The sequence below is a fragment of the Bufo gargarizans genome, chromosome 3, assembly GCF_014858855.1.
Source record: "Bufo gargarizans isolate SCDJY-AF-19 chromosome 3, ASM1485885v1, whole genome shotgun sequence".
Lineage (NCBI taxonomy): Eukaryota > Metazoa > Chordata > Amphibia > Anura > Bufonidae > Bufo > Bufo gargarizans.
The window spans coordinates 243,471,263-243,493,386 of record NC_058082.1 but is presented as its reverse complement, the minus strand read 5'-3'; the positions used below and the strand labels follow the sequence as shown (position 1 = coordinate 243,493,386).

General features: G+C 43.5%; 1 protein-coding gene across 4 annotated transcripts in view; it reads left to right on the top strand.

Moving 5' to 3' along the window:
* Positions 1-22,124, top strand: part of ARHGAP6 (Rho GTPase activating protein 6) — a 633,174-nt gene that overhangs the window by 532,932 nt on the left and 78,118 nt on the right. For all 4 annotated transcript variants that reach the window (XM_044287027.1, XM_044287028.1, XM_044287030.1 and 1 more), the window contains exon 2: positions 5,310-5,469. In XM_044287027.1, the coding sequence (XP_044142962.1) occupies positions 5,310-5,469 (160 nt within the window). The remainder of the gene's footprint in view (positions 1-5,309; positions 5,470-22,124) is intronic.

Here is a 22,124-nt window from a genome sequence, read left to right as displayed (position 1 = left end):
AGACTTATTTTCCAAGCAATGCTCCATGGGAAATAGTCTTATTACTCAAAGCTAATAGACTGTCGGAATGACAGTAAATCACATGCATTAGGGCAATATATTGACTGTTTCCACTAATTAGGTACAATTCATTGTATAAATAAACTATATTTGGATTGGTTGGATGCCAATTTTATGTCATATACATGTCCTAAGTGATGCTCGCGTGTGACATTTAGTGCATATTTTTGCGACATTTGGCGAGCGTTGCCACTTTTAGAAGTGGAGTAAAAAGTAGGTCAGGATTTCAGACTAGAACACCTTTAAGTGTCATTTATGATGTGCAACATTTTATAAAGTCTCATCTCCAGGCCAGGCACATAGGTGTACAACACTTTACACTTGCCCCAAATACATTATTACTGTGCGCCATTTCAGAAATTTCGCTCAACCTCACAAAGCAAAGACTTAACTGACTTAAAACTGACTATAAAGCCTCCGCAAATGATACATTTCCGACGGGGTGTCTCAACTGTGTTCCCGGAATACCAGGGTTCCGCTAAGGGGCTTCACAGGTTTGCCAAGATTAAGATGAGTAAAAGTGGATAAATGTTTATATGGCACTAGCAGGTACGATGTTGCCACTTGTGAATAGTTATTATTATTATTATTATTTATTATTAAAGAGTAAATTATTCCATAGTGCTGTACATATGAAAAGCGGTATACACACATAATACAGACAATTGCACTAAGCATGGACAAGATGAGTTACAGACTGGTACAGAAGGAGAGAGGGCCCTGCCCATGAGGGCTTACAATCGACATGAAACTTATATTTGTTTATAGATATCTCCTGGTCTATACTTAGCATTAGAAGTAATGTTGCCCTGTTCCACTAATGACCTCATTTTATAAATCATGTGCTAGAACACAAGTATAATCTCACATCTGGACCATTAGGGGAAGCGAGTGTTACTAATCAGAAGTTATATACAAAGAGAAATACGCAGTTTAGTTTAACTTTAATCATCTGTTCTCCTTTTAGCTTTAGGCTCTGGCCATTAATATTATTTTAATTATTGATGTTTGATCAAATTTATATATGAGCTACAGTTCATGTCATGGAGAAGGTAACAGGGCAGAAGGTAATATATTTTTATGAAAACATTTTTTTTTTCTCTTTTGTTATTTTCTTAGTTTCACTAGCATTAAAAGCATACAGTACCTCTAATTAAAGTATGAAAAACCAGTGAATGTAAAAGGTAGATTAACAATTTAAAGGGAACCTGTCATTAACGTTATGCTGCCCATACTAATGTCAGAATAAAGTAGAGACAAGTGAGTTGATTTCAGCGGTCTGTCATTTATAAGTTAAGTGGTTGCAGAGAACCAACATCACAATCATTACAGTCTGGGCCTGGAAAGGAGTCCCGCCGGCCACCTGAGAAGAGTCCTGGTTATTCATGAATTCCTGCCCTCCCTGCCCACCTGCTGATGACTGACAGTCTTCTACCAAGTTTTCTCCCCATCTATCTAGGAGAGAACTGCCAATCAGCAGCAGATGGGTGAGAGTGCAGGAGATTAGGAATATCCATGACTCTTCTCAGGTAGGTCTGACTCTTTTCCAGGCCTGGGCTGCAGTGATTATGATGCTGGTTCTCAGCAACCACTTACTTTTAGCTCATGAGTGACACACCGCTGAAATCAGTATTTCTGTCACTATCTTATGATGGCCTAAGTGAGGTCAGCATAAAGTTGATGACAGGTTCCCTTTAACTCAATTTTAATTTACCTAGAGATATGTTTTTCATAAATAGTAAAAGCTTCTAACACATCTGAACATCTATAAACATGCATACGTGTACAAGTATGAAAACATTGTGAAATTATGTACAGACAAGCATATGTTTTAAAGGAAGGCTGCCATCATGTATGACGCCCCTAAGCCACTGCCATAGTATTATGCAGTAGGTTTATAAAGGTGTCAAATTATAAATTAACATGCAGTACCCGTAAAGTCATTTAGTTGGCCCCGTTCACAGGGGTAGACAGTTAAACCTCACTTGTTTGCCTGCTCCAATAAATTTTTTATTTTAACAATTGTTTTTTTGTAAAATTAGCCTATGAATATCTACCGTATGTCAGTGTTTGCAATACCAGATGCTTCAACTTATGTTTTTAAAGGGGTTGTTCAAAAATGGGGGTGTTTTTTGGCACGCCTCCCCCCACACACACACACACACTTGTAAAGGGAGGCTTACTTACCTGCTTCCCGGTGCAGGCTCCCTGCTCCTCCAGGCCTGCTATGCTCTGCTGGGCTCCTTGCTGTAAACATCTGGTTTGACATAATTTGCAGTGGTGGTGTCACTTACACCTTGACAAGTGGAGACATGATGCATGACGTATGTAAGCTTTCCTTTAGGTCTGGCCAAGCCCCCCATTCTTTCACACCCTTTTAAGTCCTACACACTATGACACATTACATGTCATAAAGAAACCAGCAGGGGTGGAATGAGGTGACATATATAATCCACAGTTGAAGAACTTGGGCAGACAACCATCATCCACAGATTGGGTGCACCCATCTATCTAAGCTGAATATTTCAATTAGATGAACTGTAGATGACATTCAATGTCAGACTTGGTTGTCATTGGACTAAGGCTTTCAATATTGTTCACTCATGTGATTGAGAGCTCCTGCATGATAGCTTTGTCATTACGTAGTGTCTTGGCGGCATGCTTCTGTCACTTCCCCCACAGAGAAAAGCTGCGACTCTGGCTTCTGTGGTTTTGCTTGATTTCTCGATGGCCACTGTCTTTGAGACATTCAAGTGCAGCCCACTTCAGATTTTGCTTTTGGCTCTTGATTCTTCTGAACTTTAGGCTCTTTCATTCTAACTGAACCAGTTGGCAGGAAAACATTATTCATGAGTGTAGGTTTTGTGTTCCCATTTGTCCCACAGTATTGCATGTACACTGAGGCCTGAGCAATGTATGTTTTGATGTCAAGCTTACTTCTAGTAGGTGTGAAGTTATAGACACCAGTATGCAGTGAAGACTAAGATAAACAGTCTCGACTTCTTACCGGGGAGAGTATGCTTCTCACAGATTTTCATAATGTCCAATAATAAGAAAATATGGGCACAGTTCAAGAATGTTATTCTTCCATTAACCACAGGAAATGTATAAAGCGGTAGATGCTTTATATATGTACATAGGGGCCTCTGTTTTCTAACATCTCTTGTGCAGGGCTATAATCATTTTTTATGTATTGTGGGTCTCATCGCAATCCAAATTCTGGCAAGTCATCATACTTTATATAAATACTCAAACAAATGGCCCATTTCACTGCTTACATTAAAGTTTTGAGTATATTTTTAGAGAAAATTTTGCCAGTGTGTATGATGTTAAGAAAAATAAATGCATTTTAGCTTACATTACACAAAGTATTCAAGTAATGTATGTTACATTCCTTTTTCTACATAGCAGCCAAATCATATATCCAAGAATTACTCTCGGTGAAAGTGATACAGGGTACAAAAGTGCACTGATGCCTTAAATGCTTCCAACAGAATATTCTAGACAAATACACTGGATGTGATAAAAAAAATAATTCCAATGGATGCATAATTATATTAAATACATAGGCCAGTGATGTCACGTATATCGGTCACATATTCAAGTGAGCGGGCCTGTGCTGCAATACCAAGCACAGCCCCTATACAATGTACGGCACTGTGCTTTGTAAGCTGTGAGGAGGCTGCGGCACTCACCTTCAGCCTCTTCAAACAGCTTAACGTCGGGGGTCCCTAGAGTAGGGATCCCACCGATGAGATATTGATGACCTCTGCTGAAGATTTCAAAATTTTGGACAACCTCTTTAATTCTGTATTTATTGTAAAGGCTACTGTTACAATTTTCCATTTTGTTTATAATCAAACATTCTACAACTTTCACAAAGAGAAACCTTTTGTCTTGTGCATATACATAAAGGAGGACATTTATTATTCCCTATTCCCAAAAAGGTTGCCAAGTTTGGTGCCTACTATACTTTTATTTTATTGACTTTTTATGGTTTGGAGCCCCCCTAGAGCAAGGCAGGGGGTGGGCAGTTCAGGACTGGCGTAGCCAGCCCGTACATTTCTTTTTTTATAATCTACACCAGAAAAGTAGCACAGATTATAGCAGAAATCTACGTGAGTTTTCTTGCTGCCGTAGATTTCCATTTTGGCGTATGGAACTGCACAGATGCTCCACAACAATAGGTGCGCTCTTCATGATAGTTGTTGTGCGTCTGATGCCAGCAGGGGATAGATTAAGATAGATTATGTGTCATATGCCGGTCTTAGTAAATGTCCCCAAGAGTTTTTGTAAAGTGGTTCTCTGTTTTTATATTTATCTCATATACTCATACTGTATCTTATAGACTCGTTTATCTCATATACATGCTGACAGTTTCTACTGTACAAGAAATAAAAGTCAGTCCCAGAGATCTTGGAGAACTTATGCTGAGTTTACATGTACACATGCAGGCTTTGTTGTTCACATCTCATTTTGCCTTCCATCAAAGGTATATGCCTAGAGTATTTTTTGACATATACTGTACCTTTGATAGATGGCATATGTCTTCCACAGGATCATGTTGTAAAAAATGCATACTGGTTCACTGTATGTTGAAAGGAAACTTTTTGGCATCTGTTGAGTAAATGGGGCCCTATGTATACGTTTGTTCTAAGTGTCCAAAGCTTTTTCAGCACCTGTATAGGAATAGATCCTTCTAAGGCAGCCTGTGTGGATGTTCAGTTTGAGGGGCCAGATACAGTGTAACATATGCTCTCAATTGTTCAGCAGAATTAAACTGGTTAAGAAAAGTTCTTTAAAGGCATTGTCCGATAATAAACACTTATCCCCTATGGCAGGATGGATGTCTGAACTGTCATGTCCCCTACAGATCATGAGAACATCGGCCCCATTTGAATGGAGTGGTGGTCACACTCGTGCGCTGAAGCTCCATTCAACTCTATAGGACTGCTGAAGATTGCCAAACACAAGCTCACAGCTCTGGAGCAGCAGTGCACATGCAGGAGTATCACTGCATTCAAATGGGGGACAGTGTGGTCCATGTGACCTGGGGGCCAGCATTGAAACCCCTGCCAGTCAGACATTTATGCCCTTTCCTGTAGATACGGGATATGTTTTTTTGTGGGATAACCCCTTTAATGAACAGCTTCTGTTTTTGCAATTGTTTCAGCTTCCTTGAGGTTTGCATTTGAGTAATATTTTGTGCCTCCTAAGATATAAAACAATATGTTTTTCTTTGTCATTAGGGTGATTTTACATGGAACAGTATGTCTGGCCGAACTGTCCGTCTGAAATCGGTTCCCATACAAAGTCTCTCTGAACTGGAGCGCGCACGGCTACAGGAAGTTGCATTTTATCGTCTGCAGCAAGATTTTGACTTAAGTTGTCAGATTACTATTCCCAAAGGTAAACACTTGGTTTGTTGCTGCTTTTCAGTTGTTCAGTGTTGTTTCTTACCAAGGTATTTGTGCACTGCTATCACTATCTGATATTAGCTACGCCTTGCTGTGATTTAGATATTCACACCCACTTGAAACATTTAAAGCCTTCTTGAAATACTTACCACTGTCAAATGAAATGCCATGATGAAATGAGAGAAAACGTTATTGAATGATGGGGTCCGAAGGCTTTTTCATGGCTCCGACACTCTATTGAATGACATGGCTTTCAAATGGAGAAAACTTAAGGCCCCTTTCACACGGGCGAGTATTCCGCGCGGATGCGATGCGTTAGTTGAACGCATTGCACCTGCACTCAATCCCGACCCATTCATTTCTATGGGGCTGTTCACATGAGCGGTGATTTTCACGCATCACTTGTGCGTTGCGTGAAAATCTTCAGCATGCTCTATTTTGTGCGTTTTTCACGTAACGCAGGCCCCATAGAAATGAATGGGGTTGCGTGAAAATCACAAGCAAGTGCAGATGCGGTGCGATTTCCACGCACGGTTGCTAGGAGACGATCGGGATGGAGACCCGATCATTATTATTTTCCCTTATAACATGGTTATAAGGGAAAATAATAGCATTCTGAGTACAGAATGCATAGTAAAATGGCTCTGGAGGGGTAAAAAAAAATATATAATAATTTAACTCACCTTAGTCTACTTGATCGCGCAGCCGGCATCTCTTCTGTCTTCTTTCTTTGCTGTGTGCAGGAACAGGACCTGTGGTGACCTCACTCCGGTCATCACATGATCTTTTACCATGGTGATGGATCATGTGATGGACCATGTGATGACCGGAGTGACGTCACCACAGGTCCTGTTCCTGCACACAGCAAAGAAAGAAGACAGAAGAGATGCCGACTGCGCGATCAAGTAGACTAAGGTGAGTTAAATTATTATATATTTTTTTTTACCCCTCCAGAGCCATTTTACTATGCATTCTGTACTCAGAATGCTATTATTTTCCCTTATAACCATGTTATAAGGGAAAATAATACAATCTACAGAACACCGATCCCAAGCCCGAACTTCTGTGAAGAAGTTCGGGTTTGGGTACCAAACATGCCGTTTTTCTCACGTGCGTGCAAAACGCATTACAATGTTTTGCACTCGCGCGGAAAAATCGTGCATGTTCCCGCAACACACCCGCACATTTTCCCGCAACGCCCGTGTAAAAGAGGCCTAAGACAACAGGAAGATTCAGAGCATCCCAGAAGACTATAATAACTGCAGACAATCTCAGCCTCAGTAAGGGTCCATTCACACGTCCGTAGTATCCGCAATTTGCGGATCCGCAATACACCCGGCCGGCACCCCCATAGAACTGACTATTCTTGTCCGCAATTGCGGACAAGAATAGGACATGTTCCTAATTTTTTTTCCAGAGCCGCAGACTGTTAGATCGGCGGCACGCTCCGGAAATGCGGATGCGGACAGCACACTGTGTGCTGTCCGCATCCATTCCATCCCCATAGAGAATGAATGAGTCCGCAACCATTCCGCACAATTGCAGAACGGATGCGGACCACAATTGCGGACATGTCTATGCAACCGGGTTTTCCAAAATTTTATTACTGATGACCTATCCACTGGATAAGTCATCCGTATCTGATCGGACCCCCTGCCGATCAGCTGTTTGGAAAGCGTTGCGGCCTTCTCCGTGCTCACCAAGCACAGCGCCGTACATTATATAGTGGCTGTGCTAGGTATAGCATCTCAGCCCTATTCGTTTCAATCAGACGGAGATGCGCCTAGGCCACATGACCGATGAACGTGTTATCACTCGGCCTAGGGAAAGCAGTGAGGAGGCCGAGGCGCTACTACGAGCGCCACTGCCTTCTCGAATAGCTGATCTGGGAGCGCCCGGGTGTTGGACACCCACCACCGATCAGATATCGAGAGGATAGTTCATCAGTATTAACATCTTGGAAAACCCCTTAAGCATAGGTTTCTCTACAGTCTGAGGGCGACTGGTTCATATGGGGTTTATAGGAGAATAGCAGGGTAGAAATGATTGATCCAAGGGGAACTTAAATTACTAGACATCATCATTAAATAAACACACTAGGATGATTCCCAAATTTAAACCATTACCACAATAACAGCATTGTACCAACTGTGAAAAATACAGGTGAGGCTACTTTCACACTAGCGTTCGGGGCTCCACTTGTGAGTTCCGTTTGAAGGCTCTCACAAGCGGCCCTGAACGCATCCGTACGGCCCCAATGCATTCTGAGTGGATGCGGATCCGCTCAGAATGCCTCAGTCTGGCACCGTTTGTCCTCCGCTCAGCTCAGCAGGCGGACACCTGAACGCTGCTTGCAGCGTTTGGGTGTCCGCCTGGCCGTGCGGAGCCAAACGGATCCGTCCAGACTTACAATGTAAGTCAATGGGGACGGATCCGTTTAAAGTTGACACAATATGGCTCAATTTCAAACGGATCCGTCCCCCATTGACTTTCAATGATAAGTCTGGACGGATCCGTCTGACTAACTTTCACACTTAGAATTTTTTCTGAAATATAATGCAGACGGATCCGTTCTGAACGCAAGTGTGAAAGTAGCCTGACGTGATGGGAACTCTTTGTTGCGTGGAAATTCCTTTGCCTAATAGTCAATGTTTTATTAAATTTTTTAAAATAGTATAATGTACAGGAACTAGTAAAATGGACACAAACATGCTGATACAAATAAGTGCAAAGAACACACATAACAGACCTTGTAACTTGACATAAAAGAAGCACAACTGATGGGTAAGGAACATGGAAGTAGAATGCACAACTACAGTATATCATCATAAGCTGAATCTGGATTTGCTGCAAGACAGTAGTTCTGTACAAGAAGATACAGGTTACCATACAGCTTAGATGGCTGTCAGACAAATGCTTGCTCAGCCAACATCTATTCCTTTGAACCGTCCTATACACATGTACATATGACTTGGCTGAGTGTGCATGTGTTCTCAATAGGGAGAGAGGAATGAGCCACTGTCAGACACCTCTTGCAGCAGTTCATCTCTCATGAGAAAAAAATAAGGCTCGGCATACTGAATTCTAACATACCTGACCATTCTTTTCCTCGACATCTGCTGTCAGATTAGAGTCGACATACCCTTATACACATTGGATGGTATACTGTCTAGCGTGTCGCCATCTTCAGCTTTGTGAAGGTCCAAACTTAACAATACAAAGGCTGGGGCAGGACCTGAAATCAGCAGTTCATGCACAAAAACCGTTAACCACTTCAGCCCCGCTAGCTGAAACCCCCTTCATGACCAGAGCACTTTTTACACTTCGGCACTACACTCCTTTCACCGTTTATCGCTCGGTCATGCAACTTACCATACCAAATGAATTTTACCTACTTTTCTTCTCACTAATAGAGCTTTCATTTGGTGGTATTTTATTGCTGCTGACATTTTTACTTTTTTTGTTATTAATCAAAATGTAACGATTTTTTTGCAAAAAAATGACATTTTTCACTTTCAGCTGTAAAATTTTGCAAAAAAAACTACATCCATATATACATTTTTCGCCAGATTTATTGTTCTACATGTCTTTGATAAAAAAAAAATGTTTGGGCAAAAAAAAAATGGTTTGGGTAAAAGTTATAGCGTTTACACACTATGGTACAAAAATGTGAATTTCCGCTTTTTGAAACAGCTCTGATTTTCTGAGCACCTGTCATGATTCCTGAGGTTCTACAATGCCCAAACAGTAGAAAAACCCCACAAATGACCCCATTTCGGAAAGTAGACACCCTAAGGTATTCGCTGATGGGCATAGTGAGTTCATAGAACTTTTTATTTTTTGTCACAAGTTAGCGGAAAATGATGATGATTTTTATTTTATTTTTTTTCTTACAAAGTCTCATATTCCACTAACTTGCGACAAAAAATAAAAAATTCTAGGAACTCACCATGCCCCTCACAGAATACCTTGGGGTGTCTTCTTTCCAAAATGGGGTCACTTGTGGGGTAGTTATACTGCCCTGGCAATTTAGGGGCCCATATGTGTGAGAAGTACTTTGCAATCAAAATGTGTAAAAAATGACCGGTGAAATCCGAAAGGTGCACTTTGGAATATGTGCCCCTTTGCCCACCTTGGCAGCAAAAAAGTGTCACACATCTGGTATCGCCGTACCCAGCATGGGTATATGTAAAATGATACCCCAAAACACATTCCCCAACTTCTCCTGAGTACGGCGATACCAGATGTGTCACACTTTTTTGCTGCCAAGGTGGGCAAAGGGGCACATATTCCAAAGTGCACCTTTCGGATTTTGCAGGCCATTTTTTACACATTTTGATTGCAAGGTACTTCTCACACATTTGGGCCCCTAAATTGCCAGGGCAGTATAACTACGCCACAAGTGACCCCATTTTGGAAAGAAGACACCCCAAGGTATTCCGTGAGGGGCACTGCGAGTTCCTAGAATTTTTTTTTTTTGTCACAAGTTAGCGGAAAATTATGATTTTTTTTTTCTTCTCTTTTTTCCTTACAAAGTCTCATATTCCACTAACTTGCGACAAAAAATAAAAAATTCTAGGAACTCACCATGCCCCTCACAGAATACCTTGGGGTGTCTTCTTTCCAAAATGGGGTCACTTGTGGCGTAGTTATACTGCCCTGGCAATTTAGGGGCCCATATGTGTGAGAAGTACTTTGCAATCAAAATGTGTAAAAAATGACCGGTGAAATCCGAAAGGTGCACTTTGGAATATGTGCCCCTTTGCCCACCTTGGCAGCAAAAAAGTGTCACACATCTGGTATCGCCGTACCCAGCATGGGTATATGTAAAATGATACCCCAAAACACATTCCCCAACTTCTCCTGAGTACGGCGATACCAGATGTGTCACACTTTTTTGCTGCCAAGGTGGGCAAAGGGGCACATATTCCAAAGTGCACCTTTCGGATTTTGCAGGCCATTTTTTACACATTTTGATTGCAAGGTACTTCTCACACATTTGGGCCCCTAAATTGCCAGGGCAGTATAACTACGCCACAAGTGACCCCATTTTGGAAAGAAGACACCCCAAGGTATTCCGTGAGGGGCACTGCGAGTTCCTAGAATTTTTTTTTTTTGTCACAAGTTAGCGGAAAATGATGATTTTTTTTTTCTTCTCTTTTTTCCTTACAAAGTCTCATATTCCACTAACTTGCGACAAAAAATAAAAAATTCGAGGAACTCACCATGCCCCTCACAGAATACCTTGGGGTGTCTTCTTTCCAAAATGGGGTCACTTGTGGCGTAGTTATACTGCCCTGGCAATTTAGGGGCCCATATGTGTGAGAAGTACTTTGCAATCAAAATCTGTAAAAAATGACCGGTGAAATCCGAAAGGTGCACTTTGGAATATGTGCCCCTTTGCCCACCTTGGCAGCAAAAAAGTGTCACACATCTGGTATCGCCGTACCCAGCATGGGTATATGTAAAATGATACCCCAAAACACATTCCCCAACTTCTCCTGAGTACGGCGATACCAGATGTGTCACACTTTTTTGCTGCCAAGGTGGGCAAAGGGGCACATATTCCAAAGTGCACCTTTCGGATTTTGCAGGCCATTTTTTACACATTTTGATTGCAAGGTACTTCTCACACATTTGGGCCCCTAAATTGCCAGGGCAGTATAACTACGCCACAAGTGACCCCATTTTGGAAAGAAGACACCCCAAGGTATTCCGTGAGGGGCACTGCGAGTTCCTAGAATTTTTTTTTTTTGTCACAAGTTAGCGGAAAATGATGATTTTTTTTTCTTCTCTTTTTTCCTTACAAAGTCTCATATTCCACTAACTTGCGACAAAAAATAAAAAATTCTAGGAACTCACCATGCCCCTCACAGAATACCTTGGGGTGTCTTCTTTCCAAAATGGGGTCACTTGTGGCGTAGTTATACTGCCCTGGCAATTTAGGGGCCCATATGTGTGAGAAGTACTTTGCAATCAAAATCTGTAAAAAATGACCGGTGAAATCCGAAAGGTGCACTTTGGAATATGTGCCCCTTTGCCCACCTTGGCATCAAAAAAGTGTCACACATCTGGTATCGCCGTACTGAGGAGAAGTTGGGGAATGTGTTTTGGGGTGTCATTTTACATATACCCATGCTGGGTGAGAGAAATATCCTGGCAAAAGACAACTTTTCCCATTTTTTTATACAAAGTTGGCATTTGATCAAGATGTTTATCTCACCCAGCATGGGTATATGTAAAATGACACCCCAAAACACATTCCCCAACTTCTCCTGAGTACGGCGATACCAGATGTGTGACACTTTTTTGCAGCCTAGATACGCAAAGGTGCCCAAATTCCTTTTAGGAGGGCATTTTTAGACATTTGGATCCCAGACTTCTTCTCACGCTTTAGGGCCCCTAAAAAGCCAGGGCAGTATAAATACCCCACATGTGACCCCACTTTGGAAAGAAGACACCCCAAGGTATCCAATGAGGGGCCTGGCAAGTTCATAGAATTTTTTTTTTTTTCGCATAAGTTAGCGGAAATTGATATTTTTTTTGTTTTTTCTCACAAAGTCTCACTTTCCGCTAACTTAGGACAAAAATTAAAATCTTTCATGGACTCAATATGCCCCTCAGCAAATACCTTGGGGTGTCTTCTTTCCAAAATGGGGTCAGTTGTGGGGTATTTGTACTGCCCTGGCATTTGAGGGTCTCCGCAATCATTACATGTATGGCCAGCATTAGGAGTTTCTGCTATTCTCCTTATATTGAGCATACAGGTAATGAGATTTTTTTTTCCGTTCAGCCTCTGGGCTGAAAGAAAAAGATGAACGGCACAGATTTCTTCATTCGCATCGATCAATGTGGATGAAAAAATCTCTGCCCAAAAAAAAAAGATGGAGGGGAAAGGCGTCTGCCAGGACATAGGTGCTCCGCCCTACATCCATACCCACTTAGCTCGTATGCCCTGGCAAACCAGATTTCTCCATTCACATCAATCGATGTGGATGAATAAATCATTGCCGGGATTTTTTATTTTTTTATATATATACAAAGTGTTTGCCAAAGCATAGGAACGCCGCCTCCTCCTCAGCTCGTATGCCTTGGCAAACGTATCTGTTACTGCAGAGGAGAAAATCTAGTCTTGCAGCACCGCATACACCGACTTGCGTGTAATCTGACACCAGCGCAATGCTTCTGTCAGAATGCACATCAGTGCTGCAGCTAATCGATCGGTTGGTCCACCTGGAAGGTAAAAAAACAACAAAAAAAAAAAAGAAAAAACCAGGCCGCAACGCAATAATTTTATTAACTTTGCAACAGAACATATAAACTTTAACTTTTTTAACTGAACATTAACCTTTTTGCTTACTGGTGTTTTTTTTTTTTGTTTTTTTACCTTTATAGAACAAACCTCTCCTTCCCCATGGGTCAATGTGCAAAGCGAAAATCGCCCAAAGATGTGGCGAAGTGCGTTATGCACTTTGTCCCATGTGAAAGGAGAGGTTTGCAGCAGCTGTGTGTGAATGGGCCCTAATAGCCCTGGGTGCCTGTCCTGGTGAGATGATCCCTATGCTAATAGTGTACCTGTGAGTGGTACTTCCGGAAACACTCTCCAAAGCATAGGGCAGGGTGGTCAGGACAGTCAGGACAGAAATAGCGGGTGTCACGCCTTATTCCACTCCTGCTACAGACACAACATCTTTTTCGGGGTGACGGTTGGGTTGAGGTACCAGGAACGACATTGGGGAAATGTCGCTCGTGTAGACGGCTAACTACACTGGTGGATGGGGCCACGGAACCTCCTGGGTACAGGAGGTTCTCGATGATCTCTTCCTGAAATTTGAGGAAGGATCCAGTTCTCCCAGCCTTACTGTAGAGAACAAAACTATTATACAGAGCCAATTGAATTAAATATACAGACACCTTCTTATACCAGCGTCTGGTTCTGCGGGAAACTAAATACGGAGACAACATCTGGTCATTGAAGTCCACCCCTCCCATGAGCAAATTATAGTCGTGGACTGAGAGGGGCTTTTCAATGACACGGGTTGCTCGCTCAATTTGTATTGTCGTGTCTGCGTGAATGGAGGAGAGCATGTAAACGTCACACTTGTCTCTCCATTTCACCGCGAGCAGTTCTTCGTTACACAGTGCGGCCCTCTGCCCCCTTGCAAGACGGGTGGTAACGAGCCTTTGGGGGAAGCCCACGCGACTAGTTCGCGCGGTACCACAGGCGCCAATCCGTTCTAGAAACAAATGCCTAAAGAGGGCCACACTTGTGTAAAAATTGTCCACATAAAGATGGTACCCCTTGCCGAATAAGGGTGACACCAAGTCCCAAACTGTCTTCCCACTGCTCCCCAGGTAGTCAGGGCAACCGACCAGCTCCAGGGTCTGATCTTTTCCCTCATAGATCCGAAATTTGTGGGTATAGCCTGTGGCCCTTTCACAGAGCTTATACAATTTGACCCCATACCGGGCGCGCTTGCTTGGGATGTATTGTTTGAAGCCAAGGCGCCCGGTAAAATGTATCAGGGACTCGTCTACGCAGATGTTTTGCTCTGGGGTATACAAATCTGCAAATTTCTGGTTGAAATGGTCTATGAGGGGCCGAATTTTGTGGAGCCGGTCAAAAGCAGGGTGGCCTCTGGGACGGGAGGCGGTGTTGTCACTAAAGTGCAGGAAACGCAGGATGGCCTCAAAACGTGCCCTGGACATAGCAGCAGAGAACATGGGCATGTGATGAATCGGGTTCGTGGACCAATATGACCGCAATTCATGCTTTTTTGTCAGGCCCATGTTGAGGAGGAGGCCCAGAAAAGTTTTAATTTCGGAAACTTGGACTGGTTTCCACTGGAAAGGCTGGGCATAAAAGCTTCCCGGGTTAGCGGTGATAAATTGTGTGGCGTACCTGTTTGTTTCGGCCACAACTATGTCTAAGAGCTCCGCAGTCAAGAACAGCTCAAAAAATCCCAGGGCCGAACCGATCTGAGCTGTCTCAACCCGAACTCCAGACTGGGCAGTGAAAGGGAAAACTACAGGTGCGGCTGAAGTTGGGGACTGCCAATCAGGGTTTGCCAGCACCTCTGGGATTCTAGGGGCTCTACGGGCACGTCTTTGCGGTGGCTGCGACGGGGTCACTACTGCACGTACCACCGTACCAGCTTCAACTGCCCTTCTGGTGCTCGCTACTTCACCAGGTTGTACGGCAGTGCAGGGAGGGCTGGGCTGCTGGTGTATGCCTCACCACGTAATCCGACAGCACCAGCCCCACTCTGCTGCTCTTGAAGCGGATCCTGCGCAACCTGCGGTCTAGCGACACGGGGTCGGGTTTGCCTGGTGGTATCAGGGACCTCAGCCTCCTCGTCCGAACTTTGGGTCAGAGAGCCACTGCTTTCTACAGGTTCGTATTCTGACCCGCTGGATTCATCAGATGAGGGTTCCCACTCCTCATCCGACTGGGTCAGAAGCCTGTAGGCCTCTTCAGAGGAATACCCCCTGTTTGACATTTTGGGCAACTAAATTTAGGGGTATTCCCTGAGACTACCCAAGAAAAAAAAAGCAAGCCTGTCTTACAAAGGGGAGGCTAGCGAAGTACCGGAGGCCGCTGCGGTTGATAAAAAATATCAAAACTGATTTTTTTATCGCCGCAGTGCGTGTAAAGTGATTGTGCAGTGATCAAAAAAAAATTTTTTTTTGTCACTGCGGTGGGGCGGGCGTGGGTGAACGCACGTGTGGGCGACCGATCAGGCCTGATCGGGCAAACACTGCGTTTTGGGTGGAGGGCGAACTAAAGTGACACTAGTACTATTATAGATCTGACCGTGATCAGTTTTGATCACTTCCAGATACTATAAAAGTACAAATGCTGATTAGCGATACGCTAATCAGCGAATAACGGACTGCGGTGCGGTGGGCTGGGCGCTAACTGATCGCTAACTACCTAACCAAGGGGCCTAAACTATACCTAAAACCTAACGGTCAATACCAGTGAAAAAAAAGTGACAGTTTACACTGATCACTTTTTTCCTTTCACTAGTGATTGACAAAGGGGTGATCAAAGGGTTAATTGGGGTTCAGGGGGGTGATCTGGGGCTAAAGTGTAGTGTTTGGTGTACTCACTGTGAAGCCTGCTCCTCTGCTGGATCCAACCGACGAAAAGAACCAGCAGAGGAGCAGGCAGCCATATAACAGATCATATTTACAAATATGATCTGCTATCTGGCGCTGTGATTGGTTTTTTTGAAAATCATCAGCTTGCCAGCCGCGATCATTGGCTGGCAAGCTGATGACGAAATGGTCCCTGACGAAATGCCGGCCCGAACTGCGCATGCGCGGGCCGCATAGCGCGTCATCTCGCGTCTCGCGAGATATCGCGTATATGTGTCGTTGTGCGCAGCGCTGCCGCCTCCGGACCGCACATCTGCGTTAGGCGGTCCGGAGGCGGTTAAAGTGGTTGTCACACAAAAAATATTCTACAGTGTTTAAACCAGGCCCTGGATCTGAATACTTTTGGAACTGCATGTAATTAAACATTTTGTATAGCCACTGAGGTATTCAATAAAATGTATCTTATTTCTTTGTCCGGGTCACTGAGATGGCCGCACATGCTCAGTTTCATCCTTCAACTGCCTCTTGAACTGTGATAGGTAGAGCATGGACACGCCCCCTTAGCTGCAGAAGAAAAGACACTCCCCTTGAACTTTCAGCTTCATATAAATCTAGTAGAGCAATGAAAGTGGAGATCTGTGGATCCATGTGAGGTACAGGGCTGGTTCTGGCTTTGTTACAAAGACATTGTCATGTTCTATATGATGTCTGATTTAAATGTTTTACATTAGTCATGGCATAACCCCATTAACAGTTAAAATTCCTCAGCAGCAAAACGAATGACATATCATGTCATAGGCAGTATTTGATTGCAATTATTATTAGCACGACTAGGCCCCAGGGCAAATACTTTTCACATGAAATAATTTCACTAATATTACAAAAATGTGGTACTGTATATTCTTATGTTTGTACTATTTAATATTTGTTGAAAGAAAACTTCCCTTGTGACAGATATGCGATAAAAGGAGCATCAGGCCAATACTTTTTATTTATGCTGCCTATGATCCTGTTAAACAGGGTAGTGATCACTTCAGAACCAAAGTGGATATTATCAGAGACCCAAAGGGTTTGTTTCTTGCAAGACTCACCATAAGCTGTTGGTGGGAGCAGTAAGAAATACAGTACCAGAGAGCCTTGAGCAAGATTGATTGCCTATTGGCCAAGATCGAGCATAGTGTCTTTTATCAGTGGTCAGTGGGACCTTGTGTAGAATGCAGACGTGCCCTGAGATGTGGTGCCCTGAGAGTGTCTTAAATTAAAAAGGAGAGGATCCCACTGATTGAATGAACATTGAATGTACTTCAATTAAACTCTAGGCTTAAAGACTAGGCTTAAAGGGATTTTCCACTTTTCGAACAAATTTTGGTTCCTCCCTTCAGGACCCCTGAAAGGCACCTTTAGTTCACGGCCCTCTGGTCCCTGCTTATTAAGTTCTGCCATGGAAGTGGGTAACATGTGCTGCTACAGCCAATGACTTGCCACAGCGGCGACTTGTCCTCAAAGCATTAAGTCACTGGGTCACATGTGGCTTGGGAGACACATTATGGACCTTTGGACCTTTAGGACCTGTTATTTCAATAGTTTAGCTATCTGCCTATCTGTGGATGGAGCCCTAGTTCGTTAACTGTTCTGAAACCAATGGTGTGTGTCAGGGCCGGGCCGACACAGAGGCTGGGGAGGCTCAAGCCTCAGGGCACAGGCCAGCTCCCCAGCCTCTGGGCGGCAGGCAGGCCACTGACCACGTCGCTGCTGCTGCCGCGCCTGCCGGGCTGCCGGCCTCGCTGGAGGACGGAGGGAGTAGTGAGCACTTGGCACTGGCTTACGTGCTCCCTCCCCGTTACGCCTCCTGGCTCGGCCGCTCCGCTGCTCTGCTCAGTCGCTCGCCTGACTGGCTGCGTACAGCGCGCACTTTGAACTGACGCGCTGTACGCAGTCAGGTCACATTTGCGCCCTCTGGAGACCAGGAGCAGCGCGGGCAGCAGCACAGCACTGTGTCACGACCCAGCCCAGGCCCCAGCAGGGATAGAGCGTGAGAGTCTGCCCTGAAGTGAAGTAAGATAGTTTTTAAATAAGGATAATATTCTTTTCCGTCTGATCTGAGGTCTGATGGGGTTCTGGATGGGGTAAAATTACAAGGAACGGCCCGGGGGGTGTTGGGTGGGTTGGGGTGGATGATGATTAATAACAAACATACATATCTAAATGGCGGGGGGGGGGGGGCTTGACTTGAGTCACCTACTGATCAGTGATCATCAGAGCATTAGAGCTGCAGGAATAAATAACATCTAAATGTCTGGTGGGGTAGATTGGGGGGGGGGGGGTAGATGATCTAACCCAGCTCCCCTTCCCCCATCAGCCCTTGTCCTACCACCCCATCTACCCGTACCCCTGCAAAACTTGCTAGTTTTTATTCTGTCTTGTTGACAGGATTATGTTTATTTATATTAAGATTATGTGGTTATTGTCTTATATGACTTGTTTCTATCTTTATATGGATCTAAAGAGGTTGTGCATTTGTTTACAGCTATAGTTAATTGGTACATTAAACTGTGCATCTGTATGTGTGATCACAGCAGTAAGTATTTAGTAAAGACGCCACAAGTTGGGGGGGGGGGGGGGGGCGCACTTGGGCAGCTCAGCCTCTGTTGGTGGTGGGCCTTATCCCAGCCCTGTTGTGTGTGAATGATGATGACACTAAGGGGAAATAACAAGTGTGCAACACTGTGGGAATAGGAAAATATTTAAATAAATATGCCACAATTTAGACTAAACACAGGAAGGAAAATATCCATATGCTAATCTATCATTTTGAACCAAATAGGCCCTAAATTATGGACGATAACATACAAACAAATTATTCATTACAAGAAACATTTTTATTTCATTTGATGTGCAATATAAAATAGCATCAACTAGAAGTGATGTATAAAGAAATCAATATGCTAACCACCAATTTTATACAATAGAGAAGTAAATAGAAAAGAACTACATATTCCATAAACCAAATAAACAGTCTATAAAATTAAAGGGGTTTTCTGGTACATGGATATTGATGGCCTCTCCTCAGGACAAATCATTAATATCATACCATTGAGGTCCAACGCCTGCACCCCCACCGCACAGCTGTTTCAGGCAGCCTGTCGGGCCCACCAATCTGATACTGATTACCTAAACTGTGGGCCAGATGTTGACCTATGTGGGCCAGATGTGCTCTCCTGTTTCTGTAGCTCCCATAGCAGTGAATGGGAGCTATTCAAAACAGCATAGCACAACAAGCTACTCTGCTTTCAGTAACTCGGGGGTTATAGAGACAGCATGGTTTGCTGCGCTCTATTTTTCATTCATACTATTTTTGATTCACCCCAGTAGGGAGTAACAGAAACAGTGGAGCACATGAGGCTCGTCAATTTCCTTATTTCCACCTAACCCTGGCCGGCACTTACTGTGGTTATTCCTATCTCTGCCATGCAAGACCGAGATTGGAATAAACCTTAAAGTCTAAATTTCCAAACCTGCTACACTTTATAGTATGGCACATGTGAATGAGGTTTTCAATATCTTATCCACAGGCTAGGATATGCCCCCAGTGTCTGATAGGTGCAGGTCCCACCTCTGGGACCCGCACCTATGCCGAGAACGGAGCGGGGAGAGTGGTGGCTGGAAGACCCTGAGTTTCCCCGGGTCCGGCCACCGCCAAGCGCTCTCCAAATACAAGTGAATGGGAGCACACTGCGCTTGCGCAGCCCCTGCTCCCATTATTTTCTATGGGGCCGACGGAAATACCCGAGCAAATGCTCGGCTATTTTCGGCCGCGGCCCCATAGAAATTATTAGAGGGTGGCTGAGCATGTGCAGTGCGCGCTCCGCCACCTTCCCCGCTCCGTTCTCCTTCTAGGTGCGATATGCCCCCATTGTCTGTGATGGGAATACCACTTTAACTTTTTTATTTTTCCATTCACATTACCTATGAGGTAAAATTGACCTATTAGCTTCATTCTCCAGGTCAGTAAGATTACAATGATACCACACTTGTATAGTTTTTATTGCATTTTAATACTGGGGAAAAAAAACAACTTTTTTTTATTTTTTTATTTTTATCGCCATATTCTGACCTCTATAACTTTTTTTGTAGTTATGTGTACAGAGCTGTATGAGGGCTCTTTTTTTCCAATGTACTTTTCAATTATGCCATATTGAAGTGTGTATGATCGCTTTTTATAAATTATGTGTGTGTGGGGGGGGGGGGGGTAGTGACAACCAATATTTTCTATTGGTTATGTATTTTTATTTTTATTTTGGGGAAAGGGGGTGATTTGAACATAATTTTTTTTATAGGTTTTAAAAACCTTTTTTTAAAACTTTTGTACCTTATTACTTTAAGTCACCCCCGGTGACTATAACTGGCAATCATTAGATTGCCCATTGTGTACAGTGATGGCTATATAGCCATCATAGAACACTCCATTTACAATATACCAATACAGTGCTGCCACCTGCTGGCCTGTATTGGTATATTCTAGTTAAAGCTACTGGAGCCTGCTTGAGGCTTCCGGCTATTACTATAATGTAACAAGTTCTTCTATTTCAGCTGGGGAACGCTGTTACTGGCACGAGAGCACGTGACTCCCGCTTCCAAACCGGTCAGATGCCATGGTCACATTTAACCATAGCATCTGAGGGGTTAAATGTATACCATCAGCCATAGGGCTGATCACATACATCCACTGTGGGTCTCTGCTGTTTGAAATCTTTAAAGAGGTCGCCAAGGGGTTAAAGGGGTTTTCCAGGCTCCAGATATTGATGACCTATTCTAAGGATAGGTCATTAATATTTAATCAGTGTGGGTCTGACACCCTCACCAATCAGCTGTTAGGCCTCTTGCACACGAACGTGTGCGTCCCGTGGCCGTGCTATGCACGAACACCCACTGTGGGGCAGCCGCAGCGGATTGCGGTCCCATTCACTTTAATGGGTCCGCGATCCGGCTGTTCCGCAAAAAGATAGGACATGTTCTATCTTTTTGCGGAACGGAAGTACGGGACGAAACCCCACGGAAGCACTCCGTAGTGCTTCTGTAGGGTTCCGCTCCGTGCTTCCGTTCTGCACCATTCCGCATCTCTGGATTTGCAGACCCATTGAAGTGAATGGGTCCGCATCCGTGATGCGGAATGCACACAGAACGGTGTACGTGTATTGCGGATCCGCAAATGCGGATTGCAGGAATACTTGCTATATGACAGACTACGTTAGCTAGAAGTCCACTAGAAGAAAGAAAAAGCTTGCTAATCCCAGACAGCGTACATTGTGGCACCATAAACAAATCCCTTTCCTCTATGTGTTCTTTTTGTGCTCTGTACTATCATATACAAGTTATTTGGCAGTGTATTTAGAAAGTAAGCATAAACCAGCAATATTCTAACAACTCCCAGCTAAATATTTTCTTAGCTTTTTCAACTATGCTGTGTCAAATGCAAACACTGGGTTTGCAGTCTTCCTCACCTCAAATAACCTTTCTGGGTATATATATCTGAAATATTATGTTTAACACTATTTTCCTGTCAGCTTGCTTTGAAACTCTATTATGATGATCTTCCAGTCATTGGGTGATACACCTCTGAGGACTGTAGCACCTGCCCACACTAAATGTGCAATGAAGCCCTCCTCTTCCACTTTCCCGGTGTTCCACCTCCATATCTGTTGGTTAGGGCAGTTGGTGAGTTGCAGATCCCAAGATAAAATATATAAATGCACTTGAAACAAAATAAAAAACTGCTGGATGGCTAGGGCCGCCATGCTGTCTTGTCCCTGTAGGTAGAAGTGCCTGTAATTAAAGGGGTTTCTGAGATTCTGATATCGATAAACTATCCTCAGAATAGATCTTTTTTTTATTTATTTTTTATTTAAATCTTTATTTTCATTACATAAAAGGAAACATATATATTCCAGACATATCAAATATTTCAATATCTCCCAAAAAATTAAATACATTTCCATTTTACCCAAACCAATTATTTTATACTACTTTTTTCCATTCACTTGAATGGGACTGAGCTGCGTTTAAGCCATGTGACTGATGAATGTCAAGTCACTGGCCATGGAAGAGGCCACAGCAGTAGGTCATCAATATCAAAATCTTGGACAACCCTTTAAGCGTGTAGAGAAGATAGTCTATCATTCTCAATGGGGCTCTCACCCTTAAAAGGGAATTTAAACAGATTTTTCGGAGACTTTTACAATCATGACCTATCCTGATAGATAGGTCATCAGTATCTGATCGATGCCTTCTCAAACAGTTAATTGGCGGGGGTTCCGGGCATTGGAACCCCACCGATCAGATACTGATGACCTATTCAGAAGATAGGTCATCAGTTTAAAAGTCTCAGAAAACCCCTCTAAAGCTTCCTACTAAAAATATCCTTACCGTGTAACTGTGCAAGTCTTAGATTGGCCATAAACGTTAGATAACTGTTGGCCAAATTCTTCACAAACTCCTCCATATACATGCTTGCTCTTCTTGGCCTGACCACATCTTCCCGAGACCGAA